General features: G+C 36.8%; 1 protein-coding gene across 2 annotated transcripts; it reads right to left on the bottom strand.

The window, feature by feature from the left end:
• Positions 1-181: 181 nt before the first annotated feature.
• Positions 182-15,153, bottom strand: ciita (class II, major histocompatibility complex, transactivator). Of its 2 annotated transcripts, none has more exons than XM_039686236.2 (20): positions 14,718-15,153; positions 9,714-9,764; positions 9,550-9,606; positions 9,437-9,469; positions 9,170-9,259; positions 9,017-9,085; positions 8,591-8,725; positions 8,390-8,482; positions 8,249-8,299; positions 6,585-6,704; positions 5,393-5,464; positions 3,631-5,311; positions 2,045-2,224; positions 1,857-1,922; positions 1,675-1,755; positions 1,515-1,598; positions 1,294-1,377; positions 1,094-1,177; positions 797-880; positions 182-527 (listed from the first exon to the last, which is right to left on the bottom strand). In XM_039686236.2, exons 1-20 carry the CDS (start codon positions 15,037-15,039, stop codon positions 452-454), a joined length of 3,513 nt encoding a protein of 1,170 aa, XP_039542170.2. In that variant the 5' UTR covers positions 15,040-15,153; the 3' UTR covers positions 182-451. The 2 variants fall into 2 exon arrangements, with proteins under 2 accessions (XP_039542170.2, XP_039542171.2); XM_039686237.2 differs by lacking the exon at positions 14,718-15,153 and adding an exon at positions 10,095-10,249.
• Between the last annotated feature and the right edge of the window lie 1,439 nt (positions 15,154-16,592).

Below are 16,592 nucleotides of genomic sequence, written 5' to 3' on the forward strand. Positions count from 1 at the left end.
TTTAGTGTATCCATCAAGTAAAAAGAAATTGACATATATTAACATGTTACATAGGATTGCTTAGATAGAGAGATAGATAGCCATAACTGAATAGTAATAACTAATGTTCAAATTGAATTATTCTTATTCATTATAAATATGTTTGATTTATCTGAAACTGTCACAATCATGAAAACCAAACTCATAGAACTTGTTTATTGTAAAAAAACAACAACAACAACAATAAGTAGCTTTAGTGCTGAGAAACAGTATATCCACAAAAAAATCAGAAAGTGCAAGTCACATGTAAAGTAATTTCAGTGAGAGAGTTGAACAACTTTTTGAAGCAGTTTAGTGTCCTCTGGCAAATATCGATGAACTAATGAATTGTATAGGTAATGATGCTTTTGTAAAAAAACAAAAATCCTCGCTTATTGTAACAGTGTCTATTATGTAGCCATTAAAAAATGTGTCAAAGTGATCTTATCCGTGAATCTTGAAGACGAAGGTGTTCAAAAACTCCATATGGAATGCAGTCATTCCACAGCCTGAGGAAGAAGAAAAAACAAGATCATTTGCTTATCATGAAAAGCATAAGCTATATAATGATGAATAATAATATACATAATTCATAATCTTAGTGACTGTGGTCAGATTTTAGAGATTAACTTCTGTTTTTCAACTAGCTCAAATGTGATGCTTGGTGTTACTTAGTAGAGATGCTATCTGACACCTAATACAAGAAAAAAAGTTATGAAAAAAACAAACTGGCCTATGAGACCAATATCCTAAATGATGTTAAAGATTAGACACTCACTCCAAAGACTTCATTCCATTGCAGTTTTTCAGAGCAGCACTGAGCTTTGTAGCTCCAGTATCTGTGAACTTGTTGAACTTTACACTAAAAAGTAAATAACAAGAAATGCAGGGATATAATATAATGTAATAAAATAACATTTCTTACATTTTATTTGAATTGAAGACAATTAGAATAGAACAAAAGAGAAACCAAATGTCAAACATGACTAAGATACTAAAATTACCGAAACAAAATATTTTTTCTTGTTGTTCAAATCTATTCCGAGGATTAAACTTAATTTGGATAAGTACTTACTCCAAGTCCTGCAGGAATTTCATGTCTGGTAAAACCAAGGCCAGGTGTTCAGCTCCACTGTCAGCAATCGCATTTCCATACAGACTAGAAGTGTGGAAAGTGGAATAATTGTGTCAAAACAGTGAGGGTTTTATAAACAGTTCTAAAATTCAGGTTTTATTTAATAAGTATAAAGTTATTTCCGAGAGTGACTGTAGTACCTGAGACTCTGTAGAGAAGGGATTGAGGCCAGAGCTTTAGCCAGTTTCTCCACACCGACATCTCCAATTAAGTTTTGAGACAGACTGGATGGTGGGAACATTGGTCAGCAGTGCAGTTGTGACAGTTCCTTTATAAGTTATAATAATCATCTGGAAAATTGAGTCTTCTAGACTCTATATATATGTGTTATATTTAAGGGCATAAATGCTTCAAAACTTACTTTAGCAATTTCAGACATGCCAAAAACTGTAAAACGCCAGATAGCTTCTCAGCTCCAGAGTCTCCTATTTGGTTTTTCTCAAGACTGAAAAAAAAAAAAAAATCTTAAAATCTTTAGTTTTGATCCAACTTGTGATAAAAATCCACCACAGAATACTCACTCAAGATGTTGGAGAGACTGCAGAGAAGGTAGGACCTCGATGAGTTTGGGGAAAAGTTCTGGACCATTCTGGACCCCAAGCCTACAATGCAGAACCCAATATAAGCAACACTGAATGGATAAAATGATAAAGGGAAAATGAAATGCAGGAGCAGGAAAAAGATAAGAGTGAGATTTTCATACTCAAATTCTAATCTCTGCAGATGCTGGAGTGCTGGTACACCTTCATCCAGTGCAGGAACACATTCACTGAAAATACAGCCATAGTCCTTAACAACATCATCCGTTTTATGCCACAATTGTAATCGAAAAACAGACTAATGACGATTGTCATTGGATGTGCTTGTATCAACATAAAATTGATTCTGTACCTCATTGGTAACTTCTTCTCTCTGTGAATTCGGACAAGGCCAGGCAGGCTCTCTATGTGATAGACTTGTGTTGCCTTGAATGGGTTCAAGGTGAATTTCTCAATGGCTTTTTTCAGGTTCAGTTCATCATTGCTTTGATGCAAGTCCTCCCATAAGCCAATGGTGTCTGCTGTATGTGCCCTAATTGAAAAAAAAAAAAAATACAATACGACAATTCACCATGACGTCACAACAATAACAGACGTTCTTCCGGGTGGCAAAAGCCGAAGCGTCCCTATGGCAACACTAGTAAATTGCATGGAGGGAGACACACCGCCGGCAGAAGCCTAATCTACATTTCAACAGTTGATTCAAGAACAGACGTGGTGGAAATTCAGACATAGTTAACATGATCATTAAAGCTTAGATTTTTTTGATCTAGAGACGTGCACTCCCAACGCACTAGACCGCGGCGCGGGACTAGATCTGATGGCCGAGTGCGGGCGGTAATGCACTCTGCGGATTGCAGGAGAATAAAACGATTCGCGGGACTCCCGCAAACTAGAAATATCTATGAATAAAACAAATAAAAACTAATACATTTGTATTCATCTGTTGCAGAAAAGCAACGAGAACAACTAAAACAAAATAGAAATGACTTAACAGTTACATGGCAGAGTTTCATTTTATAACGTGACTGCAGCGATGAGCGATGTAGCCAATCACAGACATATGTGTTGATTTATTGAACGCATTGGCCAATCAGAAGCATTTACGATGAAGAAGCATTTACTCACCGCTCAAAAGAAAGTAACATGGAAAGTAATAGAAATAACTAAGTTAGTTGAGAACGTCAGTTATATAACGACCCACGTATTAAAATGGTTGGATTTAAATCGGGCTCAGGCTCATAATTAGAAGACGACATGCACTTTTGACGACGTCCACTCGCTTTAACCTCCTCACCCACAGGTTCTGCTGGATAGATTTACTTTTTTCTGAAGGAAATCGATAAAAAAAAACCTACACCTTTTGCTGTATATCTGGTGGCGCAACCCCAAACACAACATATTTTCTCCATAGATTCAACTTTGATCAACAACAATGATTTTAACTGTGTAACTGTTCAGTTGCCGGCTGGATCTCTTCAGTTAGTCAATGGAAGCCGCTCGCGTTCTGCCACCCGGAAGTTTCGCGGTGCCTATTGTTTACAAACATTCTGAAATGCCCTATAAAAATTCTGTTTTCCATGGAATTAAAATGAAAAGTCTTCTTAGAGGATCTGAAGTATCATTAAAGTGGTCAATAGAACTTGTGTGCCGTTTTTTAAAATCTTTCTGACTCAATGAATAACTGCTTGAATTTCAGTCCGATCATCACGCAATCTTTTGATTGACTTGGAATAGAGAAAAGACTACATTTAAGGTGCTTTTACATCCTTTTTGAAGCTTCAGTTGTATGTAATTGTAACTGCATTAGAATTAAAACAATCTTCAACTTTTCTATTTTTGTATTTTCACATAGCCTACAGGTTGTCGGTGGAGGGTAAATAAATGATGACAATTTCCATTTTTTAAGTGAATTCTTATAGCAATGCAGTTTCTCACCAGAATGATTTGATACATTTGAGTCCCACAAGCTCTTTCAGGCCACTGATGGGAATGCATGTATCTTGCAGGTTAATGGAGAAGGTCCGCTTCATTGCGCTGGCATGCTGGAGGAGATGGCATATCACATACACGTCTGAAGGGCAAAGCTGCGCCCCACAGAATGACAGATTTTCAGGCAGGTTTTTTAACAGCAGTTTGGCAAATTTGGCTCTGTTGGTCTCATAAACACAATGAAACAGTTCTAATAACCTGGCAGGAACCAAATCTTTAGGCTTCATTCTCTCCAGATGGGCTTCAACAGCCTTTCTTTTGGCCTTTATGTTGACACTGCTGGACAGGATGCTTCCTCTATCAGGTGCCGTCTGGAAGACCAATCCAGTGACAAACCTCTGCAAGACGTCCTGCGACTCTCCCTGAACCTTTCGTTTCTTCTGCTGGACTATGCAGTTTGCCACCACCATTTTTTCATTCACCTGTTTAGATTGCACCAAGTGCAAAGCGCTCAGGAGGTTTTGAGTGAAGAGGTCTGCAAAGTGGTTTTCTTGGCGTTCAGATGTTTCGTAGGATACAAGTATGCCACTTTTAAGACCGCAGCTCAGCAGCTCAGTTGAACTGCCAGGGTTTACATGTGTATTGTGATTCTTGAATCCCTCCCATGCCATTTTGCACAATTGTGGAATGTCGGGCTGTTTCTTCTTACATAATGAGCTGTTTCCAAGAATAGCCAATTGCAGATGCTTGGAGGTCACTCTGTGGTACAAGTCTGTGAGGGTTGAAGGCAAACTATCACCGCGACTGTCTTGGTGCTCGAGCAGGAAGCAGGTGGTCCAACAAAGTAGCGGGTTGGAGCATAAACTGAATATGTAGCTTTGATTCTTAATCTTTTTTAGTGCACTCCCTTGGAGGGAAGAATCCCCAAAATATTTTGATGTATACAACTCGATGTCTTCAGGAGAGAAGCCACCAAGCTCCAAAAGGCAGTCGGTTTTTCGCAGCACCTGATTTAAAACATCTTTAGGCCTTGTGGAGATGAGAACCGTGCAGCCCGAGAGGATTTCCTTTTGGAACAAACCCGAAAAAAGCTGCTTGATGGTGTATTTAGTGTCTGTTGGTGATTTAGCAGGGGACTGAAGAAGCCCCTCAAAGTCTTTAATGTGATCAAAGCTGTCAAAGATAATGAGAACTTCATCCGGACAGGACAGAATGTGTTTGAACACAGAATCTGAGTCCTCGCAGCGGGGGGATGTAGACAAATCAAACAGTAACTCTTTCAAGCTGTGGTTAGATTGTGTGAGGTCTAAAATTTTAAAGTTCAGCAAAAAAACAAACTGAAATTGAGGCAGGCTGCCGCTCGCCCAGTCCAAGCATAAACGCTGAATGAACGTGGTTTTCCCCACTCCGGCTTTTCCGAGGAGAGCTACAGATTGTTTAGGTCTGGAATCACTGCTACAAAACACCTGACTTCTGTCCAACTTTGCTTTCTTTCGCTCTGAATCACTGAGGATGACCAGCTCTTTTTCTAAGCACTTGTTTGCATTCTTGCCAGATTTGATAAGGAGTTTCCTCTGGATCAGATGCACATCCACGTAGTGTGATTCCATTCCCATTCCCCCACGCATAGTGCAGCAGACATCTCTCATGTGGGACTTTACGTGATGTATGTAATCTTTAACACATTCTGTAAAATAAACATTTATCATGTTTCCCACAGTCTAATCAAGTTTTTCAGGCTTACGCAATGATTAAATAGTTGTCTTACCTGGTGCTTCTGGACGGATTTTCCTTTCGGTTTTGGAAGGTGGGGAATCAGTGTTATTTTGTGGGTTTCCTTCTGTAATTCGCAAAACAATACAATTCAATACAATACAATTGTACATTGGGTTTCATTTTTTTGTTTATCTACTACATTGTTAGTACTGAGAATTTCCATGTGAATAAATCCATAGATACGCGTGCTTTGCATGTGTAATTTAAAGGAGTAGTTCACTTTTGAAAAAAACTTTTGCTGATAATTTACTCTCCCCCATGTCATCCAAGATGTCCATGTCTTTCTTTCTTCCGTCGAAAAGAAATGAAGGTTTTTGATGAAAACATTCCAGCATTTTTCTCCATATAATGCACTTCAGTGGAAACCAAACGGTTCAAGGACCAAAAGACACTTTCAGTACAAACTGCAAACTGTTCAAAGGGCCTTAAGCGATTCCAGACGATGAATAAGGGTCTTATCAAGAGAAACCATCGCTCATTTAATAAATAAATAACAATGTTTAATTTTTATAAGCTCAAATGCTCGCCTTGCTCTGTTCTGTGATGAGCGTTTGTGACTCTCTCCTGTTCGAACTCGTTCATCAAAATGAACAAATCTTTTTCCGAGTCATTTGGTTCATTCAATGAATGAAACGAACAAATTGACACTGAAAAAGAATTTTGATGAACGAGTTCGAACAGGAGAGTATGTTCATATCAGCAGGGTCACGTTTGTGTGCATTTTGTTTTGTGATTTCACCGGAACAAATAGTGTCCACAACATCTGTTTTGACCTATTGCCTTTCTTTTAGATTAAGTTTTTGGATTGCCCTTCAATAAAACTGCATTTGGATCTTCAACCCGTGTGTCTTAGTGCGGTACATGACACTCATTTTTCCCATCATCTTTACCTTTTCAAACAAATCTGTAATTTATTTTTTCCGACTGGTGATGCTAGTGCTGCAGAAATTACACGCTGATATTACCAGAATCAAAATAAAACATGACTTGGAATCAAAATATTTAATAAAAATATTAAAATAAGACAATAATTTCTTAATTTTTTATTATGATTTTTATGATAATTTTAAAAGAAAAAATCCATGATGATTCAAAAGTTTAGAATTAGTTGTTGTTTATCTTTATCTACATTAGATGAAACCAAGCACAGACACACATTTGCTGTCCTCAAATCCTGAACTCACCTTTTGTAGGAGATAGTGTGTCTACAGATACTGATGGCAAACTCTTGCATGCACGGTCTGAGGATGAGCCGACTGGGAGCACTGAAACCGTGAGCTCCGGTGGGGCAACTGTGCCATCAGCTGGAAAAGAAGGAATTCTGTTACCACACCAGTATTGCTAAAACCAGGAATGCCAGGTCTGCATAACACTGACTTGATGACTTGATGTCCATTCAGAAATAGCCCAAAACTACCACAATGATCCTATCCCAAATGTCAAAACTTAAAATATCCCACTCTAATACATATTTTGAGCACTTCTTGTGTTGTTATTGCCTCTTCACGATGACTTGTTTGATTTAGTCCTCAGATGCAAGTCGCTTTGGATAAAAGCGTCTGCTAAATGACCAGTGTTGGGAGTAACGCATTACAAAAGTAATACATTACAGTAACATATTACTTTTTGCTGTAACGCAGTAGTGTAAGGCATTACTAATCAATTTTCAGTAATATTTTACTCGTTACATGTTCAGTGAGGCTTGTATTACAGTTGTATTACAGTGTATTGTCTGCTTTTACTTCTTAAAGGCAACAGACTATGTGAAAGTTTTAAAGCAGTCTTTTAGTGCCAGTTCAGAGCGGTCGCGTCATTGTTTTTTCCTCATAAATGCGAACACGAAAACTAAAATAAAATGAATATTTTAAGTTCTATGGAGACTGGAGAGCCAACCCTTCCTCATCCGATTTGCGCAGTGTAATTAACAGAATTACAAAAAATCGATTTTGCCTCCTATTTTTTTGTCACGCATGAATGTGTGTCTTTTCCCTAATATTAAAAATAAAACATAGACTGATATTTGTCTAATGTCTGGAGTGCTTTAAGGAAGTAGCCTATATATGTTTCAATACATGTATTTTCTGAGAATTTTTATTTGAAGTTTTGACTGCAAATGTCATGTACATAATGCTGGACTTCCCCAATTTTAAATAATTTATCCTCAACTAGTTTTGTGGTGTAGGTCTACGTATTTTATAATGTTAACTTCAAATAATACTAATAGCCTAATTTAAAGATAAGGCAGCATTGGATCTGGACGGTAAGGAGAATAACGCTGGAGTTGGAAGAGGTGTGTCGCGATTCTGTAGGTTCGTGGATCTGAGTCGTGTGGCGAATCGCGATTTCGGTTTCATATTGCATATCGTTACAGCCCAAAAGTTAAGTTCTACTTAGTTATTTTGGTGAAAGTAACTAAAAAGTAATACATGAGTAATGTAACGCATTACAATTCTGGGACAGTAATATTGTAAGGTAATGAATTACTTTTAAATAACAGTAACAAGTAATACCTAATGTATTACAGTTTGGAAGTAACTTGCACAACACTGTAAATGACAAAATGTAAATGTTTATTTTAATATGTATAAAATACAAATCACTATTTAGGAGTAATCATAAACAGTTTTCGAACCCTACCAGTGGCCCTCCCTCACAAAAAATCTAGCACAGTTTTATCATTGGTAGAATGTAAAATGTGTAAGATATTTGAATACAATTATTTCAGTCAAATACAGTTTATGCACATTTATCCATTTATCCACGTCAACAGTCTAAAAATAGCCCAACTCCACAGGAAAATGACAACCCATGCCAAAGAGGCTTAAATATCCATAAGACAACATCTTACCAGGTGAAAGTGGAAGTATCTGAGGGCCTGGACTCACATGTTGGGGCGACACTGCATTTGATGTGAAAGTGAAAGGAGAGATACAGTAAATAAAACAAACAGTCACATGCAGCCGTTTGATGATGATAGCAGTGGACTCACCAAGCACGTACGTGGGCCATGTCGGAACCACAGTGCCGATCAGAGGGGGCGTTAAAGGGCAGATGTTGTGGATGAACTGTAGTGCTGAACCACCTGAGTGATCCAAAGAGCCATAGTCAACGTTCAAAGCCAAGGCCTACTGTAGTTTTTTTTTTTTTTTAAATGCATGTACAATATGAAAATAAAACCTATAAAACTCACCACTAGAGGGCAGAGGAAGGTGTCTGAATGGAATATGTAAAATGTTTTGAATTGTGTTTGAGCTCAACTGGAAACTACCCTGGGATGGAATGGTGGGTGTTATTCCTCTTGAGGGGCTTTCAGTGCACGCTGTTGCTGTAACAGAGACATGCTTTTTGGTTTGCATCATTATGTTTCACTTGTGGTTTTGTTGTTACAGAGAGCTACATTTATAACAAATATGTTTACTTCCTTTTCTTAGTATAGAGTTCTAAAAACAATATATACGCACACAAATTGTGTTCCTTAAAACAGAAGTACAAAATAAGTTAGCCATATATGTTTAAAACTAGTTTAGGAGTTAAATAATTCAACACTCCTGGTTCTGACCATTAAACCCTAACAATGATTGTACTGTTTCAATGCTACATGTGATGTTTGAATTACCTTTTTTGTTGCGTTTGCACAAGGGTTTGCCATCAGTATCTGTGCGGGTTTTGTTTGAAGGTGAATTAACTATCAATAGAAAACATAACTCTTACTTGCTAATTTCAATACAGGTATTTCTTAAGAGAACATCTAAGAGAAAAATAAAATTACCTTTTCGCTTTCTTGACCTTTTGTTTGTCAAAGAAGCATTTTCTTGGGCTAGTCCTAGGCTTGTTTGTGAGCAAATTGTGTCAGGGTCAACTGTTTGTAAAGCAGATGTGAAAGATATTGCAAAATGCATTTAACTTTATTTTCGAAAAAAAAAAAAAAAAAAAAAAAAAACAGTGTGGTGCAAATGCATTAACAAACATTCATTGGTTCCCCTACAATTTGAAAAATATAATTCTATTCAAATAATATTAAGTTAGGGAGTCTTACATAGAGAACTGAGGTTATCAAGGAAGTTGGGATCTGCCAAAACAAGGAAGACAATGATTTATATAGGCCTATTTATATACACACAATTAAACAGGGCAATGAGTGAAACTGACCAAAAGCTTCTTCAGATTCACTCTGAATGGACTCAAGATATTCTAGGAGGACATTATCTGTGAAAACAAAAGGTAAATCTCTTTAGAAAACTCAACTCAAATGCCAAATATAGGGCTACGTTTGTTTACCACGTTAAAATGACTGCATCTACGGCTATACTCACCAGGTAAGAGTTCAGACATTGGGTCTGAGACAATATCTGGCAATTCAGCATCTGTTGCAACGCAGTGACACATTATATTAGCCTACATGTTTTTAATCATGACATAAATATGCTGTTACAATTTCCTGAGGTATAGCCTAAAACTCATCGTATAGTGTGGACGCGCAAGATGCGCGCAAGGAGCGCGCGCTCTTTCTGCAAGAAAATAAATAACTGCGAGGGGAAAACCGCGTTTCTGATATATATTTGTCTGACAATTCAGATTATACATTTATTTTGTTAGAAAACTGGTTTCATGGAGCAAAGTAAAATATGTTTTATATTGCAAAAACGCATTATAATTTAATTGTAGTCTAATAAATGAAAATCTTTGAACTTTACCTGTTCCACTGATACAGTCCATATTTACTCAGAATTATTTTCCCATTACATTAAAGCTGTGAAGAAAATCAGCTCTATTGCGCACGACGTGTCCTCAGATTACACGGGTGAGGCATTGTCTGGCAAACACCAAAACAGGCTGCATACTTTTACTTTCAGTATGTAAAAGGGGGTTGCTTTGGATAGGCACAAAACCAAACTCACCTCCCGATTGGTCGTTTAGAAAATATGTTCTCACACGAAGGACATTCAATCTGATGTTGAAATTAAAAGTTGATGATGGAGATGATGATGATAATATATAATATTTAGGCTACTGAAATATTTCACTGTCATGTGTTTCACCCTGATGGTGATCTGTCTTTAGTAGTCAATTTTACAGTAACAAACTCGTTAAAAGAGGTTAATTTAATGACACACAGTAAGGAACCTTAAAATATGTAACCTACAGTATCTCGTTTGTTATTAAGCTAAAAACAACAACAACAAAAAAAAAACCTCAGCTCAATCACTATACATACTCAAGGTTCTAAGCTTTGCACTCATGTGGTAATGCTCCACCCTGGAGTGCCAGGTATTTTCCATTGTCTGTTGTGTGACGTTTTCTTTTTTTTTTTTCTTCACACACAGGTCTTTATAAAACATCTGTTCATGCCTCAATTACCGAAAACCTCCGAAAATCTCTGTGAACAACAAAAAACCCTCTGCAAATCCATTGCCATTAACAGTGAAGTTCCCTGCTCCGATACCAAACATTGCATGCCACCTTCCTCCTAAAAAAAAAAAAAAATGAAAGCGCATAGACTGGTATGACAACTTTTGGTTGCTTTAGTTTTTTTTTATCAACACTGCCCATGAAACTGCCTATAAATAAAACTGTCTCACAGACTTGCCTGGTTTGCTGGTGACACCACATCTTACAGTAGCCTACAATACATTGTATATCTCATATTGTATATCAACGCATTCTCACCCCAAGGCGTCACCTTTGACCATGCTTCAATATTTGACGTTTTAGGCGCCCTTTAGCGTCACTTACATGACGCGATCCTACGGCGTCATCTAACTGACGCTAAAGGAAAGCGTCAGTTAGAGGACGCGGTTAGGTTTAGGTTTAGGTGTGGGGGTAGGGTACACGCTATCCTAGGGCGTCATCTAACTGACGCTAAAGGGCGCCTCAAGCGTCAGATATTGAAGCATGTCCAAATGCTTCACAAGGCGTCAGTTAGGTGACGCCTTGGGAGTGAGAATGGGCTGTGTAGCCTATATTGAAGAATTATTGAATAAAATTATATATTACAGCGGCTTCTTTTGGGTTGAATTGTGACATCTTTCCGTGTTATTTTTATTCAGCGATCCGCATATAAAAACCCTTCAGACTCCATGCCACACATAGCAGCTTGCTTAGAAAGCAACTCTATATAGTATCTGCGAGAGATCTAGTTACAGGTGCATCCTGTCAAGCAGTATGTTGCAACACATACAGCATAGAAGCTTAATGGGTTCTGTCAGAGTTCATGGAGCCTTTTCCCCTTCATATATCATTTAAGATGGTTGTCCATATACAAAACCTTTTTGGCATGAAGTGTTCTTTAAAATTTAGTCAAGGATCCTATGGTTCAATATAGAACCTCATTGACACTTTTCTTCTGTTTGAGTGTAAATGTGGTCAGTATATAGAACTAGTATCAACAGCAGTGTTGTTTTAAATGTTTATTCACACCCTCCTGTAGCATTGCTGCTGTACTCAAAACTGTAAGACATTTGGTACATTTAATAAAGTATTTTTCAAGAATTGCAAAAATCTAACCTTTCATTGAAGTCAAAGAATTTAAAGTGGGGGATTTTTTTATGAATTAAATATCTCTGAAGTATATTCCCATTCCCATTGACATTTACATTATTTAGCTCACCAGGGTGACTACATGACATTTTTAGCTATGACTTCTTGTTTTACAGAAGTATAAATATGAGGAAACACAAAGGCCAAATTCCCTAATCATTCATCACAATGAGTAAAACCCAAGAATATAGTTCTGATGTGCAGCAAAAGATTGTTAGCTAAAATAGGCTGTTAAATAGCTAAAATAAGATGTGTAGACGAAAAGTCAAAAGCGCCAGTAGGCCTATATGACGCCTTGCTTGGGATGAGAACTGATGACTGTATAGCCTATAAACTGTAGGCCACTGAACCCTGTCCTGTTGGTGTCATAGTGCAGACACGCAGTAGGAAAGATAAGATATGCACTTTTTTTTTAATATTTTGTAAGTGAAGAGCTGATTATTTAGCTACACAGCAAAAATATTATATATATATATATATATATATATATATATATAGGTTTTGGTGTAGTTTCACTTTTTTGGTTTTACTTTTGTGTGTATGCAAAATATAGCTTTTGTGCGCAAGCACACTTCTAGGATGAAAACCACGGAAAGTAATAGGCTACATGAGGCCCCTGGAGAGGAGGAGGTCTATGGTCTCTGATCTCTTGTTAGGTGTTAGGTGCTGATCTCCAAACTCATCAGGCATTATTGGGGAAAACTCAGAGCTGTTATCATGACAAAAGGAGGTTGCAAAAAGTATTTAATAAAAGGGGCCCTGCCAATAATTGTGGCCTACGTGTTTTAAAGGGGTGGTTAATTATGATGTCACTTTTCTAACTTCAGTTAGTGTGTAATGTTACTGTTTGAGCATAAACAACATCTGCAAAGTTACAACGCTCAAAGTTCAGAGCAAAGGGAGATATTTGCTTTTAAAGAAATTGTTTTTTAAGGAGTACAACAAACGGCTGGTAGGGACTACACAAGCTTCCTCCCGGGTTAGTGACATCACTAACCCTAAAATTTACGTAAACCCTGCCCCGGGAACACGCAGTCCATGTTGAGAAGAGGAAGAGCTGTTGTTAGTCAAGGACATTTGTAAGTCTGCTCAAACTGTAGCATCCGTCTTTTCACATGCAATAGAAAGTCACTCTGTGTGCATGTCACAACAGTTCCTATACGAGATGATACTGACAGAATATTCTACTTGAACACAGTTAACTTCACATCAGCGACATAAATTCATCAACTAACTATTCAGAGATGTCCTGTTGCATTCTACATGTTTTTGATTCTTCTTAGTCTCTCCATGTTTGTCTGACTCCGGTTTAAATATAAAAGGCAGAACAGTTTCTGCATGAGGAAATCGGAGCTGCTAACACACACACACTCCCACTGTGTTGGGAGCTGCAGCTCATTTGCATTTAAAGGGCCAGACACAAAACGGTGCGTTTTTGCTAACTCTCAAAAGTGACAACTTTAACATGCTATATGAAAATATCTGTAGTTTGTATGGTATTTTGAGCTAAAACTTAGCATACACAGTCTGGCAACATCAGAAATTTATTTTACAATTTGTTTTGTAATGCTACCCGAATCACATTCCTTCGTTGGCCAAAGGAGAACTGGCCCGACTGAGCCTGGGTTCTCCCTTTTTCTCCATTCAGTCACCTGATGGAGTTGGTTCCTTGCCACTGTTGCCTTGGCTTTTTGGCATTTAATATTCAACAATATTATTGATCTGTGTTGTGTTATTTTCATGTTATCACTGTGAAGCTGCTTTGATGCAATTTGTATTGTAAAAAGCGCTATATAAATAATTGTGACTTGACTTACATTTTGTGAAAAGGGCATTATACCACACCTTTAAAGAAAAACACTTATTTCATAATGTGATTTACACTCCACTTTCAATTCTTTTACTTCAATGAAAGGTTTGAAATTTTAACGGACTTTTAAATAAAAGATCAAAATGATAAACTGATGATCAAAATGATTTAAAAAAAATCAAAGTACAGATTTATTATTACAGCCATCTTTGATCATATTTACCAGGTGTGCACTAATTAGGAGGAAGGCAGCATTGTGGAGAAAAAGGGTTTATCATGTGATTGAGAAATTAATATAAGAAAAGATTTTTGTTAAATAGTATATATATATATATATATATATATATATATATATATATATATAAATTAAAACAGATTTTGTCTAGTATTGACCATGAATTATTAAATGAAGCATTTCTGTCAGCGACTCAACCATATAGAAAGTTCTTTATCCAAATACTAATTGCAAAAGCAAATAATATATATACACACACACACTATTATATAACTATTACATATATTACATTGATTATATAACTATTCATTTTAAATTTGGGGGCCATTTTTTTTTTTAAGAATCAGGTAATCTTCTTCTGGCTGGTTCATGAACATATTTAAGAAAATGTAAATAATGTGCAGCAAATATTAACGGCATTAGTTAATACTAGAGGGAATTAATCTGTGATTATTTGCTGATGTGGCAATAATTAATCATTAATGTTTAAAGTCATACATTAACTCACAATTATCTGTGCATGGCATGGATTACTGCATATTAATGCACCCATATCGTAAAGTATTACCAAACCTTTTTACAAAGAAAGTTGTGCAATGGAAAAGTTCCTTGAATCTTCATAGAGCAATTAATGGCAATAAAGTAAAATAAATGTTATAAATAATATAAATCCACAGTAAGCAGGCACAAAAAATGGAAATAAAAACAAACAAACATTTAAAGATGTTAACTCACCAGAAGGAACCAAATCGTCCAGTTTTCTGAGAGCTGAATCCAGGATGCTTTGGCTGATGTCCCAGTTTTGCCAGATAGGTAAAGAGAGTCTTCTGGCCAGATATTCTCCATCATTACAGACATCTTCACACAAACGCTGCTCTTCAACTTCACCATCTTCATAGAGAGACTGGTAATACTTGGTAGAAAAGACGTTGGCCTCGTGGAGCTCTCTGAGAAGATTGTGTAGCAGGCCAGGGCTAACCTGTAAAACTTTTCTCACCTGAAACAGCACGTCCTCAAAGGGAACCATGACTGGACAGCAGCTGAGAGACACACTCATTTAAATGCTTTATTTCCTCTTCGCTATTCTAATGCCATATTATCTGTACTTTTGTTCCTGGATCAAAAGCTCTGGTAAAAACCACAGCAGATTCCATTTGTCTGCTTTGCACTACACTAAGTTTAAGGACAACCAGGTCAGGTGAGGACAGTTTCACTTGTACTTTTTCCACAAGAAAACTAATGTTGCTGATGTGATGCGTATGGACAAATCAAGAGACCACATCTCCATCTCACTTCTCTCTTGATACTAGGAAATTATATGGAAGAGATTCAATGTATACATGCCAGATCTCAACCCTTACCAATATAATACCAAAAAATAAATATGTTCCCTTCTTCTATATATACAAAATATTTATTTTATATGTATCCGAAATTGCAGGCAGTATTAACTCTTGAGAATAATGGTTTCAAAAAGGTTTTTTTTTTTTTTTTTTTTTTTGAAGCAATTCCCCCAAAGAACCATTTTTTTTTCTTACTGTGAAGAATATTTTAATATTCTTATGAACTTTTTCATGGATGTTAAAGGATCTCCATAGAACTATCAAAGCCAATAAGGAGCCTTTATTAGATTATATGGAAGTAGGAAAGCACCAATGCACAAACGAATCCAGTATTTGTGTAACAACCGTCTACTGCAGTCAGTTTATGAAGGCAGCATGCACTAGATATGTTGTTCTCCAAATATGTATCCCACAATCCTGTGTGTGCAGTTTAGTGGTTGGTGTTAAGAGCAAAAATGGCATGTGATGAAGCAAATGAAAAGTGTAAATAAACGTATTTATTTCATCCAAAATGGCAGCTGTGTGATCAAGCGTGGCAGATGCTTCGGGGTAAGCTGTGCCGGTGGCTAGTGTGATAGTGATTTGCATCTAAATACAAAAAAGAAATACTACTGCATAAAAGCAGCTGTCACACTAGACTGGGCATGTTGAAATATCTACACGGACGCCACAACAATCGTAATCTGGAAACATAATCTAACATCATACATCCAAAATGTAAAAATATACAATCTACTCCACAATCCTACAGATTTAAAGTTTGTGTTCTTTTAAAATCAGGTAAGTGGTCACGGCGGGACATATCAATCTTCTATTAGGCATACGTCTTACTTCAATCAAAAACAAATTTGCAAGGCAGAATTGACCAAACTTTGAAATGCAGCGAAATTAGCATGAGCCTGCATTTCTGGTCTCTCTCATTCACGGTTTTGTGAATAAAAGGAAATCAATTGGCTTTTGGATGCAGCCCAAACACAAAGACCACTTAATACTTTACAGTGACTCATAAGAAAACAAGCATTGCTCTAACAGACACCACCTTGAAAATGGAAATTCCCTAAAATCTTGATTTGAATAAAGTACTTACGGTAGCACTATGAATAATACATGAAGAACAATAAATGCTCTGAAGTATATCAGACATGTTATGATATATAACACAGAACAATCAAAAAAGGTTTAATGGTGAGTGTACTATAAAAGGTGCTATTGCATATGTTTTTTCATTTAAAAAAAAAAAATTAAACAAATAAGAGCTTTAGTAAAG

The sequence above is a fragment of the Pimephales promelas genome, chromosome 3, assembly GCF_988280905.1.
Source record: "Pimephales promelas chromosome 3, fPimPro1.hap1.1, whole genome shotgun sequence".
Classification (NCBI taxonomy): Eukaryota; Metazoa; Chordata; class Actinopteri; order Cypriniformes; family Leuciscidae; genus Pimephales; species Pimephales promelas.